Here is a 13,718-nt window from a genome sequence, read left to right as displayed (position 1 = left end):
TACAGATATTTCATTTAATCCCCATAATCACCCTCTCAAGGACTGTGAGCCACAGAGCAGTTACGTAACCTGCCAGAGGTCACAGAGCTAAGAAAAGATGGCACCAACATGTAGACCTAGGCTGATGGCCTTCTGAGGCCACCTCTCCCCACCTCCCCCATCCCCTGCCCCATACCACCTCCAAGAATCTGGGTTAGTGGTACTATTAAAGACCAGACAGGGCTCATAAGGATATCAAATACTACCCACTAAGTGCCTCAAAAATAGTCCATTATCTTTCCAAACAATATTAAATGACCAGATAGCTTGGAAATAGACTTCTGCTAAGATGCCTGAGGATTGTTTGGTAACCTGGAAGTCAGAGGGCTCCAGTCCCGTATCAGGACTGCCACTAGCTCACCAGAGAAGCTGAGGCAGGACCCCAGACTCTTAGAATCTGTGTTTCTTCTTTGAGGAAACAAAGGTGTTACATCAGAGAATAGCAGTGTCCATTCCAGCTTCCCCATTATGTATAAAAAGGCAATGGGCCCTGACCGCTGGCTCCCGGAAGATACTTCCATCTTTTTCTACCCGTCTGATTCTCCAGGAGTATAAATTCAATAGTTTCTCTCAACTAACTGTTCTAGAATTTTATTATTCTTGTCTTCAAGGCAGTGTCCAACTTGAGCCCCCAGTTCTGTAAATTGAGGTCAGAAATGATAGGGGTGAAGGAAAGGCTGTCAGATAGCTTTCTGAAAGTGGCCCTTCGTACAGTAGGATGAGGAATTGATTCACCCCTTTGCCTTCTCTTCATCAGGGTAAATAGTACCAATTCCTTCAGAAATTTCTCTAGGAGTCCCTTTCCCCTCCTACATTTTACTACTCAGCTTTTCATCACTCCTCATTTCTCCACATTCTTCTCAAAAATGGAGAAGCCAAAACTAGAAACCTACCCATTAAAGAATCAGAATAATGCTAAGTTTAAGGGAAGGACTGCCCAGGCCCTTAAAACTCACATATTCCTCTCTGACTTGCTTTTTCTTTAATGGAAGAGACACACTTCCCGCCATGGGACCTGTGTACCAACCAATCTGACCGTACAGAGCTGCGGGCTGCCAAGACTGAGTTTTGAGAGACAGATTGTGAAGCAAGAGAATTGGTGGCTTCTCTGACTGAAGACTTTCACCTTCCTTTAACTCAATCTCATCAGCATCAGGAAAATTATTATTTTTCCATGTCAACCTGAAACTTATCTGTCCTGAGAGGCAAAAATGACCCCTGCAGTAAACAAACTCTTGCTGATGCAAGACGTTCTTTGGGGTCATTAACTTTATGTTTGACCATCATGGTGGCAGAAGCTATGAGGACTATCAATTCTAACTTGGTGAAAAGAAGACGGCCTCCACCAGCTGATTTTTCTCATCATGTGTTCTGAACTGTAAGATCATTGACTCCTTGACAGTAAGGATGACATGAGCATGAAGCAGGCACTCTCAGTTAATACTGGATGGATGGATGGATGGATGGATGGATGGATGGATGGATGATGGAGGGATGAGTCCTTTTAAAAGCTCCTGCGTTACTAAAACTTTTGATTCCAATATTCAGTTTAAAGTACACAACCATTCATTCAGCAATTATGTATTAAGTGCCTCCTCTGTGCTGATCCCTGGTGATAGAGCAGTCGGGGGAGAAGCAGAAAAAAATCTTGCCTTGGTGGAAACAGAGTAGACTAAATAAGTAAGCATGTTAGACAGTGATACCACTGCAGGAAAGGGACTAGGAAGTGTCCTGGGTGGCTGATGCAATTCTAGACAGGTGACAATGGAGTAAAGGTCCGGAGGTAGAGAAGGGAGTCATGAAGGTACCTGGGAAGAAGACATTCAAAGCAGAGAGGCTGTAAGTGCAAAGCTCCTTGAGAAGGAGCATCCCTGGAGGCCAGCAAGGTGGGACCAGAGAGACAGGGACAGTCAGACCATGTAAAACCTTGAAGTCATAACCAAGGTTTTGCCTTTCTTCTGAGTAAGAAGGGAAGGCATTGGAAGGTTCTGACGCAGGAAGAGCTTGACCTGACCCACTTGTTCAAAGCCTCATTGGTTGCTCTGAAGAATGTAGGGAGACAAAGATGGATATGGGGAGGAGGGTTCTTAGGAGCCTGTGTAGATAAATACAGAAGGTAACAATGGTGTGGGTTATGCTGGTCGCATTAGAGTCATGAGACATGGTGAGATTCTGTACATATTTTGAAGAAGAGACAAGGTTTCCTCACCCACATGGAAGAAAAAGGAGTCCCTTGGTTTTTCATCTGAGCAACTGAAAAAAATGGCTATTTCCTAAAATGGAGAGGACTGAGAGACAAACAGCTGAAGAGCGCAGATTATTAGGAGCCCAGGTTTGGGTCCGCTCACTTGAGATTGCTGTCACACAACAGAGTGAGGGCCATCTTCATTCCAGAGCCCCTCTGCACCCTGTGAGGAGGGGAGACTCAAGATGGGCTCTGATCTGGGAGTACAAAGACCCCTCAGGCTAATCACCTACCTCTGGGACCTTGGCAAACTCATCTCCCCAGTCCACACTGTTTTCCTCTGGTATAGAACAATGAGCGCTATTAATTATACTGAAGGGCCCCCTCCATCTACTTCAGACATGCTAAGCCTGTCACTTCTTTCCTTCTTGGTAGCATTCTCTCCTAGAAGGGGCTCAAAGAACCTTCTCTTTGTTGACCCTTTCAGTCAGCTTCCCTCTCCTCAGAGAAAAGAAGCTCTTCAAGAATGAGGAGACTCCTACGACTGACTAAATGCCTTGTTCCCATTTCCTAGACAGAGAAAGGACTTCTTCACTCTGAAATCTAGTAAGATCACCATGTACGCTGTGTACTTCCTTGAGTTCATGTGTTAATCAACTGCCCAATTCGATTTCTTTCCATTATGTAACAGAAAGACTTTTCGATTCTCTAAATGAACAGAAAGCACTTGCAGATTTTTTTTTTCACTCCATACCAGCCCAGCTAAGCCGCACTGTAAACTGAGAAGGCAAAAATGTACAAATGCTGGTCTCTCTGAATGAGGAGGCTGAGTCTGATTACTGGCAATGCCAACAACCCCTGAAGACCGCGGGGTACACCTATCTCAGAGGATCTGTAGCAGCCCCAGGTTATAAAAGCCTAGAGAGAGGGTTCCAGCAGCCTTCCCCAGGGAGGATTAGAGGCGAGAAGCCAGCTCCTCCCAAAAAAGGCACTGACACTCCATCTAGAACCCAGAGACCAACTCGAAGACTGGCTTCCAGGCACTTGGAAGAGCCAGGTAGAAGGTCCGGTTGGGGGACCATCCCCCGAGCTCCAGAGCAGGATGGATGAACGTGGAGGAGGAGGGAGTGATGCTGTTCTCTGTGCTCTGGGGTGCACGCTGCCCAGGCAGGGGACACTCAGCCACGGTCCTCGAGAACTTGTGAGGATTTATACCGTGATTTGTACGCAAACCAGTCTCCCGCGAGGGGACCGGGACCTCACCTTCCCTCTTCATGCCCATCACCAGGCACTTCTGGTAGCGGCAGTACTGACAGCGATTCCGCTGGCGCTTGTCAATGAGGCAGTCTTTATTATCCCGGCAGGTGTACATGAGGTCTTTCCGGATGGTTCTCTTGAAGAACCCTTTGCAGCCTTCACAACTGTACACACCATAGTGCTTTCCTGCTCACGGGGAAAGAGAAAATGAATGTAGCAGAGACTGTCTTTGTGTTTACTTGGAACTTTCATTCAAAAAAGCCCCTAGGCTCTTCCCACACCACCACCCCCCCCCGACACACACACACACACACATCACCTAACATACCAGGAGGGACAGCAAAGAGTAACCAGCCCGGAACGCAGGCTTGATACCAGGAACAAAACTAAGGCAGAGTAAATATGCCCTTCCTCGTGTCTTCTTGCTGGAAGGCATTCTCTGGAATGGCTACTTCCAGAGAGCATCATTAGAAAAGTCCTGACCCAAGATTTTGTTTACATTGATTTTATTAAGGCAACTCTTGTGTTTAGTTAAGCAAAACGTTCTGTCTCAATTCAAGACATTAGTATACATAATAAATAAAAATATTTATGCTTGTTATGTATTATCTAGTAGGGGAGAGAAAACCTCAGCTTTCCCAATATTTCCCCATAATTGAGGCCCCAGGACATGGGAGCCCCACTGAAAAGTATTCTCCTTCACCATAGATGAGGAACTGGAGTTACAGATTTTCTAAATGCTACTGCCTGTTGGAGGAATAAATTAGTATTTGATCTCTACAGATGCAGGCTTATGACATAAAGATTATGTGGAGGGAGGCGCACCTGGGTGGTTCAGGTGGTTAAGTGTCCGACTCTTGATTTTTGTCTCAGTTCATGATTTCGTGGTTCATGGGTTCGAGCCCTGAGTCAGGCTCTGTGCTGACAGGGAGTAGACTGGGATTTTCTCTCTCCTCACTCTCTGCCCCTTCCCCCTCTCTCTAAATATAAATAAATAAACATTTAAAAACAATTAAAGAGGGGCGTCTGGGTGGCTCAGTCAGGTAAGTGTCCGACTTCAGCCAAGGTCATGATCACACAGTTCCTGAGTTGGAGCCCAGCAGTGGGCTCTGTGCTGACAGTTCGGAGCCAGGAGCCTGCTTCAGATTCTGTGTCTCCCTCTCTCTCTGCCTCTGCCCCACTCATTCTCTCTCTCTCTCTCAAATAAAAATAAACATTAAAAAATAAAAAATAAAATAAAAACAATTAAAGAGACACCTGCTAATCAGCACAGCTTCTCTGTCCCAGATACACATGCCACACGGTAGCTCCACAGAGGGGCTTCCTGTAAACCCAACCCTTAAAACCTAAATCAAACTTTAAATTCATCCAGATTTCAGGCTATGAACCCAGTGACAGAAATGTATAGCCTGGGCCCTGAGCTGGACCAATGGAAAAGGCCCTTTTTATCCCCCACTGGGTACAAAGCACCAGGCGGGCAGTGGAGCAGGGCACCATCTCTGGGATCCCCACACCTGAGAGTGACGTCTGCTGCCACATGTACCTGAGGATCTGTCTCCGCAGATGGCACAGATGTGTTTAACCAGAGACCCGGGGCTGGTCGACGGGTAGTTCATGTTTCCAATCCCAGGAAGCCCGGGTAAGGGCTTGATGTCCTCTGAAATGCTGACGCTGTTGGCCACATTTAGCTGCAAGAGAAAACATGCAATAAAACACAGAGCCAGGGCAGCCCCAATGCCTGAGACCAAAAGCAACAGGGGTATCCTCGCAGGGTGGGGGGGCGGGGGGGTTGGGAAACAAGTTCTATTTCAAGAAGCAGTTTCCAACTACAGAGTATCCAAAACTGCCCGTGGGGGATATGAATTTAAGGGAGGGAAGGGAAAAAGGGGCACAGAGGAGCCAAGTCATTTCTAGACACCAAAACCTCAGTTGAAAATCACAGCACATTATCGAGTGCTCGGCTTTTTCTCATTTTACTCATGTGTTTCGTTAGAGCTAGAAATCCACCCGGGACGCACTTCAGACACGCTTAGGACAAGACCAGCTGTGTGTTTTTAGATTCTGTAAGACTACTGGTTGTCTATCCATCAGTGCTCCAAGAGGGGCTATGGCTCTGAGGCAAAAAAAAAAAAAAAAAAAAAAGTCTCAGACTCCAAGAAACCAAGAATAAAACGCAAATCCATTCATTTAGTCAATCAACAGACACTCACTGAGTACTCACCATGCAGGCGCTGTGCCAGGCGCTGGGGTACAGAGGGAAGGTCTAAAAATGTACACTCTTAAAAAAATAAAATTTTTTTTAAAGAAACGCATACTCTTAAAGAGTTTACCATAGAACAGAAGAGAAGATATGAGTAGTGGTCATCTAAAGGAATCCACAGAGATGCCAAGCCAAATGTCCAAATTATTCCAGTAGCATCAAAAAAGTTGGGCAGAAAGCCCCAGCTGGTGGCTTTGAACCTGAATGTATGAAACAGATCATTTTCCTGTGAAACTGGAAAATCCACACAGTCAGAGACGGGCTGCTATGTCCTCCCTGTGGCTGACGTGGTCCCAGCATGCGGGATGGGGAGGCGGTGTGTTTGGACGGCTGAAGAAATGAATTTTATGTGCCTCCTATCCCCCCGTCCTTTACCACATGTTCACATTAGCTCCTCACTACCACCACCACCGCCAAGTCCCCCAGTGTCTGGGAGATCACCACGAAGCTGCTAAGTGTTCTGAATTCATCAAAGAAATCTTAAATGAACATGACTAGGTCATCCAATTAGCAGAAATTCTCAGTGTCCATGCGCACAGCTCAACAGTCTAAGCACTGCCTCATAACTGCACATTCTCATGAAGAGTCAGGGCATGTGCAAAAACGAAAAACACTTAGTTAAATAAACACAAACAAAGGTGGTGGGGAGTATGTTTAAATGTCCAGCAGAGGCACCTGGTACGGATCTGGGAGTTTAAGAGAGATTCCAGACTTCTGTATGGTCCCCGTGAATTTTGAATCATACTGTCTCACCGAAGTGACTGTAATTCCCAAACTAAACCATAGGTAGGATTTGTTTCTCTATTCAAGACCTTTGGGACAGAAGGAGTAATCAATAAAACATAAAACACAACACAGCCTGAGTTAGGTTCCTTTTAAATTTACCAGCTTTTCAATCCACTAAGCAAATATTTATTGAGCACAGGGGGTGGGCAAAAGCTTGGGTCAAGTGCTATATGGGATGCAGAAAAGACAAGACAGCCTTCGGCTTCTTGCTCTGAAGTCAAAGTCACCAGGAATTTTTAAAAATTAATTTGTATGAAGGATGAAAACACACACGGGACAGGAGAACTCTCTCTCTTCCTCTCCCCTCCCCCCTTTCTATACAAGGCTAAGACAGGACATCTAGAACTTGTATCCAGTATTTGGCTTGTTTTGGTGTCATGTGGTGGTTCTCAACCCTGGATGTACACATGAGGGCTTGGAACAAAAACTGACGCCAGGGCTCCACACCCAGAAATTTTGTGAGTGAATGGGTCCAACGGCCATTGGTACTGACCTCTCTTCAGGCTTCCTGGGTAATGCTAATGGGCAGCCAGGGCGCAGAATCACTGGTATGGTGGGGAAAACATGGCTTGGGGGTCCCACCGAGCTGGGACTCACTCGCAGGCTGCCCTTATTGGCTGCATGACTTGAAAGAAGTTACTAGTCTTCTTCTGCCCTCAGTTTCTTTATCTGGAAAACGAGCCTAGTAAGACCTAGTTTACATAGTCACCAGGAGGATTCGATGAGATAATGATGTAGAATCCCCATCACAGTGCCTGGCACACAACAGGGGTCTAACGATTGTGGTCCTTATCATTCCCATAAAATCTGGTTGGTCAAGACAAGAATTCTAGTGTTTATTATAAGCCAACGGCTTACTAGGTATTAGGAATTCTGTAGTAAATAAGGCCATGTTCACCAAAGGGGTTAAATGATTCCATTTCAGGTTGGTCAGAAAATTAATATTTAATGCTGTCATTATACTACATTATCGTTACTTCAGGTAAGAGACATATTCCGATGTGTCTTGATTTTTAAGAAATCAGTTGAGGGGGTTTCTGTTGATGTAAATCCAAGGCAACAACTTTTCTTGAGTGCTTCACTGACACGGATACTAACCACTCAGACCCACCCATGCAATGGAGACATGTTAGGAAGCATTTTGGCTGCCTGAGAAGCCTGTGTCCCCAAATCCTCAGATGCAGAAGAACGGGCGTGGGCATGAGGAGGCCACCGTCACCTGAGGCTCAGGAGGCGCTCGCTCACCTTCTCCTCCCACAGCCACAGGCCCTTGGAACCAGCCTCACTGGCTCCGTCTGGCCCACAGCGGTCACCGAACAGTAGCCCTACTGTCCACAGAAAGCTCACCCGGCCTCTCCCTGCTCTCTTAGTCCTCACAACAACCCCAGGGCATCATTCTATCTTCTAGGTGAGGACACTGGGCCCTCGAGCGGCTTATTTGCGTGTCTGTTCAGAAACACCGTGGGGATCCCGAAAGGAGGAAGATGCCGGGACCACCTCAAATAACTGGCCATGGACGAGATTAAAAGTCAGCTGGGACGGTTTAGGAAGGCAAGACCCCGAGCAACGGAGATGTGGGGAAGACTTCCTGAAGGTTGTGGCCTTGCTAGGACTTGACCGCCTTTATTTTTTTTTTTAATTTTTTAAATGTTTTATTTATTTCTGAGAGAGAGAGGGAGACAGTGTGAGCAGGGGAGGGTCAGAGAGAGAGGGAGATACAGAATCTGAAACAGGCTCCAGGCTCTGAGCTGTCAGCACAGAGCCCGATGCGGGGCTTGAACCCACAAACTGCGAGATCATGACCTGAGCGAAGTCGGACGATTAACTGACTGAGCCACCCAGGCGCCCCATTGACCTCCTTTAAAAGTGGGTAAGATTTGGGTGGGCTGTCATATGCTAAAGGGTCTGAGAGCAAAGGCCTGAGGGGAAGCCCCGGGGTTCCCGTGGGGTGCACGGGTGGGAGGCCGGGCTGGGGCCCAGGCGGTGGCAGAGCCTGGGGCCTGACTGCCCAGCTAAGGAGAGTGGATCTAACCTTGAGAAGCAATTACGAGCAGCCATGGGAGGTTCTGGGCCGAGGAACCCTGCTCTGGAAACCCTGCCTCGGAGAGGTCAATGAGGGGCAGCACCAGGCGAGCCTGGGGGGGAGCCGCCCCAGGCCTACCGAGCTGCCCTGGGGGATTAGGTGCCGGGCTCGCCGGCCAGAGCTCCAGCACTGGGCTCCCGGGTCACTCCCCTTTCCACAAAGTCTGTCCGGCTGTGGCAGGCGACCCTCAGAGCCTCTCAGCCTCCTGGCCCCCCTCCTTGGTGAGGAGCCCAGTCTCTCCCCTCTGGGAGCCAGCAGCCCCTCTCCACCCCTTCTCTTCCTGGGTCAGGGGAAGCAGCGGGGGGGGGGGGGACAGAAAGACTGATATTACCAGCCTTCGTCACCGGCCTCTTCGCTGGCTTGGGGGGCAAGTGTAGGCGGGACGGACGGCCCCTGCCAGCGTGCAAACCCATTAGCTGCCTGGCCCCCCGAGGCCCCCCGCCGGGCTGTCTGGTTGCATTAGAAGCCACTCCACAGAAGTGAGCACTTTAGAGCCGGGATTCACCAGGCGGCTTGGCTGCTCCTCGAGAACAGGGTAGAAGCACACTTGACTGGCCTGGCTTCCATTTGCAGACTCTCAGCCCGGGACCAGATGCTTTCTGGGTGCTCTGGAGCCATCCCGGAACATCAGGCCCCACATTTCTGAGCTGCTCTCAGCCAAAATTATCCCACTCAATGCAGATATGTGGCCGGCGTGCCAGGTCACGGACAGGCACTTTTCCCAGGGAGCCAACTCTGTACGGGGGACGCTTCTTTATTTTATATTTATTATTGAGAGACAGAGAGAGACAGAGCATGGGCAGGGAGAGAGGGGGAGACACAGAATCTGAAGCAGGCTCCAGGCTGTCAGCACAGAGCCCAACGCGGGGCTCAAACTCACAAACCCCAAGATCGTGACCTGAGCTGAAGTCAGATGCTTAACCGACTGAGCCACCCAGGCACCCGGTGCTCCTTTAATCCAGTGGAAATCTTATCACGATGAGTAAGGAGGACGCACCTGCTACCGGACAGAGAGGAGCCCTGGGTTTGGTGGAGACCAGCCACCTGCTCATCGCGTGGTCCTGACCAGGTCACTGTGTTAGAGACCCCATCACCTCATCTACAGACTAGATCGGTGGTCTTTCCGACTCAGAGTGTGTGCGTGCGGCATGGCAGCAGGGTTGGGGGAGGGTGGGGGCGGTGAATAAGAAGGCTTCGGTTCCCCCGCCCCAGGTCACCCATACCTGTTCGAATTTAACATGCACATTAGGGGCACCTGGGGGTGCTCAGTCGGTTCAGGGGCCGGCAGGCCCAGGTCATGACCTCAGAGTTAGTGAGTTTGAGCCTCACATCGGGCTCTGCACTGACAGTGTGGAGCCTGCTTGGGATTCGCGCTCTCTCTCTCTCTCTCTCTCTCCCCCTCTCTCTCTCTCTCTCTCTCTCTCCCCTCTCATTCTCTCTCTCTGCCCTTCCCCCATTCATGTTTTTTCTCTCTCTCAAAATAAATAAACAAACTTGAAAAAAAAGAAAAGAAAAGAAAACATTAGCTTTCCAAACATGCTTTCTATTGAAGAAACGACTTCATGGCTTAATTTTTTTAAATCATTAAACAAGACAACTTTAAGGTCTGTTCCAACTCTAACATTTGTAATTTTTATTATTTAAGTATTCTCTATAAAAAATCTGAGAGGAAAGTGATTCAGTTATCAATCACTACAGGGACAGGAATTATCAGGGACAGAACCCAAGTCTGAGAAAGAGGTGGGGGCCTTCGAAGGACTTTCAGGGCTTGCGTCCAAGTGTAGGCAGCAGATGTCTCTCTCTCTCACACACACACACACACACACACACACACACACACACAGAATCAGGAAAATGTGGCCTCAATCATTTTGTCTGAAAGCCACATAAATATCTTCCCAACTACATAGTTAGTGTTTCTGGAAATTGCTCCCTTGACTGAAATACTCCCCAGAGCAGGGCCTGATTCTTTTTCCTTTTTTTTTTTTTTTTTAGTTTTATTTATTTAAGTAATCTTTACACCCCACGTGGGGCTCAAACTCACAACCCAGAGATCAAGAGTGGTGCACTCTGCTGACTGACCCAGCCGGGGACCCCACAGCAGAGACGGAGCCTTATAATTTTTTTTTTTTTTTTTTACTTCCAGGGCCTGGTTCAATGAATGCTTATTGAAATGAACTTTTCTAGAACCTCTCAGCAAGAAAGTACCTTGAAATCAAAGATCCCATAGGGGTAGAATGTAAATCACTGAGGTGCAAAATATCACCTAGGTATAATTAATAATAATAATAATTATAATAATAATGCCACTTTACTGCCATAGAGCACTTAAGAAGTGATTTTTCAGATCCATAGCCCCTGTAACATTCATAAATACCACTGTAGGGTAGCCAAGGGAAAAGTGTGTTACCTCGAAAAAGAGAAAAGGGAACTGAGATAGATGTAAGTTTAAGTGGTTTGCAAAAGGTTATACAGTCCCCACCTCCATAGTATCCATTCAGTTCTCTTTACTCCTCACAAATGAAAACCCAACAAGAGCAGAAAGAAAAGTTCAAACACCAGAGCGACAGGGCAGGGAAGGGGAGACGCTGTCTGCTGCTTCCACACCAGAGCAGCCCCTTCCCCTCCCCCCCAACTGTACTTACCCTAGACCCAGGTCACAGGAGGAACATGTTTCCCGTGCGAGCCCCACTCAGACCCATCCTGGGAGAGGAAGGCGGGATGCATAGACAGTCTATCCAGATGGTTCAGAGTCCAACTCACTGCAGCTAACACCTAGGGGTCTAGATGTCCTGAGTCATCCGGTTGATTAGGCAGAATGTGTCTGCCGTGTCCAGAGCCTGAGCCCACGACACTGTTCAGTGTCCCAGGGCTGCTGAGCTCCCCCAGAGCTTGGCAAGCTTAATATAGCTCCCGGAGTGAAACTTGGCCTCGGCCTGTGCACACAGCCCAGTTGGCCAGGACCAGAGCTTTCAGCTGACCTTTCAACCCCAATCCCTCTGTACAGACATACAGTCCAGGAATAGCGAGCGGCCCTGACGCTCGCACGGCTGTGGAGCTGAACGTGTCTAGGTTTGGCTCAATCAGACCGGAGCATGGTTGCTAAAAGCAGCCTTGAAGGATGGTGCCTTGCCCACTCCCCACCCACAGGCCCTGTCACTGTCTATCACCTCACCCTGCCTCACTTCTTCGCAGATAGAACGATTGCTCCGTGAAACTATCACGTGTGTTTGTTTGGTCTTGGTCTTGCCTGCTGCCGTGAAAGTAAAGACGTTAGCCGCCTTGTTCTGTGCTTTTCCCTAGAACCTACGATAGCGTCAAGTACCGCCAGGCACACAGTCAGTCCTCATGAGTAGTTATGTGAGTGAGCATGAACGCCCGTGCAAGAGTTTCCTTTTCACCCAGAACTTCAACGTGTCCTTCTGTCTCTAGCCTACTGGCTACGACCTGCCTTCCTGGGGTCCATTCACCAGGCAGAACATGAATAAAGCAATCTCTTCAGAGCCTCACATTCTGAAGGCTACATGTCACCAGCATTGCTGGCCACAGTAGGTGAGAGTGGCGTAAATACCTGCCCATCCCCCACGGCCGTCTCGTCCCCACTTCTCTCCTGGAACACACACCTGGGAGGCTCAGGAGTCCCTTTGTTCTGCTCCTTCAGTTCTGCCCTTGCACCTGCCTTAGCCCAGGGGACACTGCCTTGAAATTTACCCGCATGATGTGCCACATTCCATATGAGACACCATAGGAGCGCTGATTAGTCATCTTTTATCTTTTAAAGAAATTTATTTATTTGTTTGTTTTGAGAGAGAGAAAGAGCAAGTGAGCAAAGGAGGGGCAGAGAGAGACAGAATCCCAGGTAGGGTCTGCGCTGTTGGTATAGAGCCCGATGCGGGGCTCGAACTCAAGAACTGAGAGATTGTGACCTGAGCCGACATCAAGAGTTGGAAACTTAACCAACTGGGCCACCTTTTAATGCTTGGCAGCCAACAGAAGATCTCAGGGTCACAGATTTAGTCAGCACACACCACAGTGGCAGGTGAATGCAATATCATGAACACAGAGCGGTGGGGGGGGGGGTCATGGCACCTGGGCTTGAACCCGTGCTCTGCCATTGACTGGCTGTGAGAGGCTGGGCGCGTCACTTGAGCTGAGCTCTGTTACTTCATTTGTGGGGTGGGGGCTTAGACAGAATTAGTGGTTCTCAGCTGGGCTTTTACCAGCTCCCCAAGGGCCAAGCTATGGGATAGAGGAGAAACATACACTCAGAAGAAGATCCTATAGGTGAAACCATCAGATGACAAATTGGGGGGCAAAGGGCCAGCCAGATGTGACCCACAGAAGTACTTTGCTTGGCCTGTGCAAGCGTCACATCTCTGAATTGGAATGGCTTCAATGGAAGAGGGCAGCTCCCTGTAGACCCCACCCGCCCCGCTGACCTATGTGCACCTGGCCCTCGCTCTTGCAATCCCATACTCAATGATCCCCAAGGTCTTCTCCAGATTCTTGAATCCCTGGATCGATAGTTTTCTGGAGCTGTTACTCGCCCTAGAGTTCTGTGACTCCACATGGCTTTGCTTTCAGACCTTAAGCACATGGAGCCTCTTGAAAGGGATGGTCTAGAGGCAGTCTCGAAGTTCTCTCTGTGGTAGAAAGACTGACCCAACTCCCAGAGGAGTCCTGCCTCCTCTCCAAAACTACAAATCCCAAGGAAGCTTCAGGACCTACTGATTCTGCCTCTAGTTGTGCTGGCGGTTGGAGCAAGATGGCGCCAGCCCAAAAAGGAGATGCCCGTAAGTGGAGAACATGGTGGATGGGATTCTTGCTCCTAATTCTTCACAGCCTTGGCACTGTGTCCTGTAGTACCTCCTGTTAAAACAGGCGCAACCTATTTCCCTGCCCTGCGACTCTGTCAGCCACAGTTTCTATCCCAAGGGGATGCAAGAGGGCACAATGTGGGCAAAGACTTCGCTGTACCTTTCTGATTTTGTTTTGATTTTGCATTCCTGTGAGACACCGCGAGAAAAGCATGCCCCAAGTAGCTCCTTTAGCCTGGGACACGAGGAGCAGGCTTACAACCAGCCTGCAGCCTAGCCCAGCTCCCACCA

General features: G+C 48.7%; 1 protein-coding gene across 1 annotated transcript in view; it reads right to left on the bottom strand.

Annotated features, from left to right (window-relative positions):
• Window positions 1-13,718, bottom strand: part of RXRG (retinoid X receptor gamma) — a 45,381-nt gene that overhangs the window by 13,219 nt on the left and 18,444 nt on the right. The window contains exons 3-4 of the mRNA XM_039221247.1: window positions 5,025-5,169; window positions 3,488-3,667 (exon numbers count right to left, since the gene is read on the bottom strand). Coding sequence (XP_039077178.1) covers window positions 3,488-3,667; window positions 5,025-5,169 — 325 coding nt within the window. The remainder of the gene's footprint in view (window positions 1-3,487; window positions 3,668-5,024; window positions 5,170-13,718) is intronic.

Source organism: Hyaena hyaena, unplaced genomic scaffold, assembly GCF_003009895.1.
Source record: "Hyaena hyaena isolate Hyena2069 unplaced genomic scaffold, ASM300989v1 scaffold_968, whole genome shotgun sequence".
NCBI classification, from domain to species: domain Eukaryota; kingdom Metazoa; phylum Chordata; class Mammalia; order Carnivora; family Hyaenidae; genus Hyaena; species Hyaena hyaena.
Note: the sequence above shows the minus strand (reverse complement) of the source record. Positions and strands in the feature narration are given on the sequence as shown.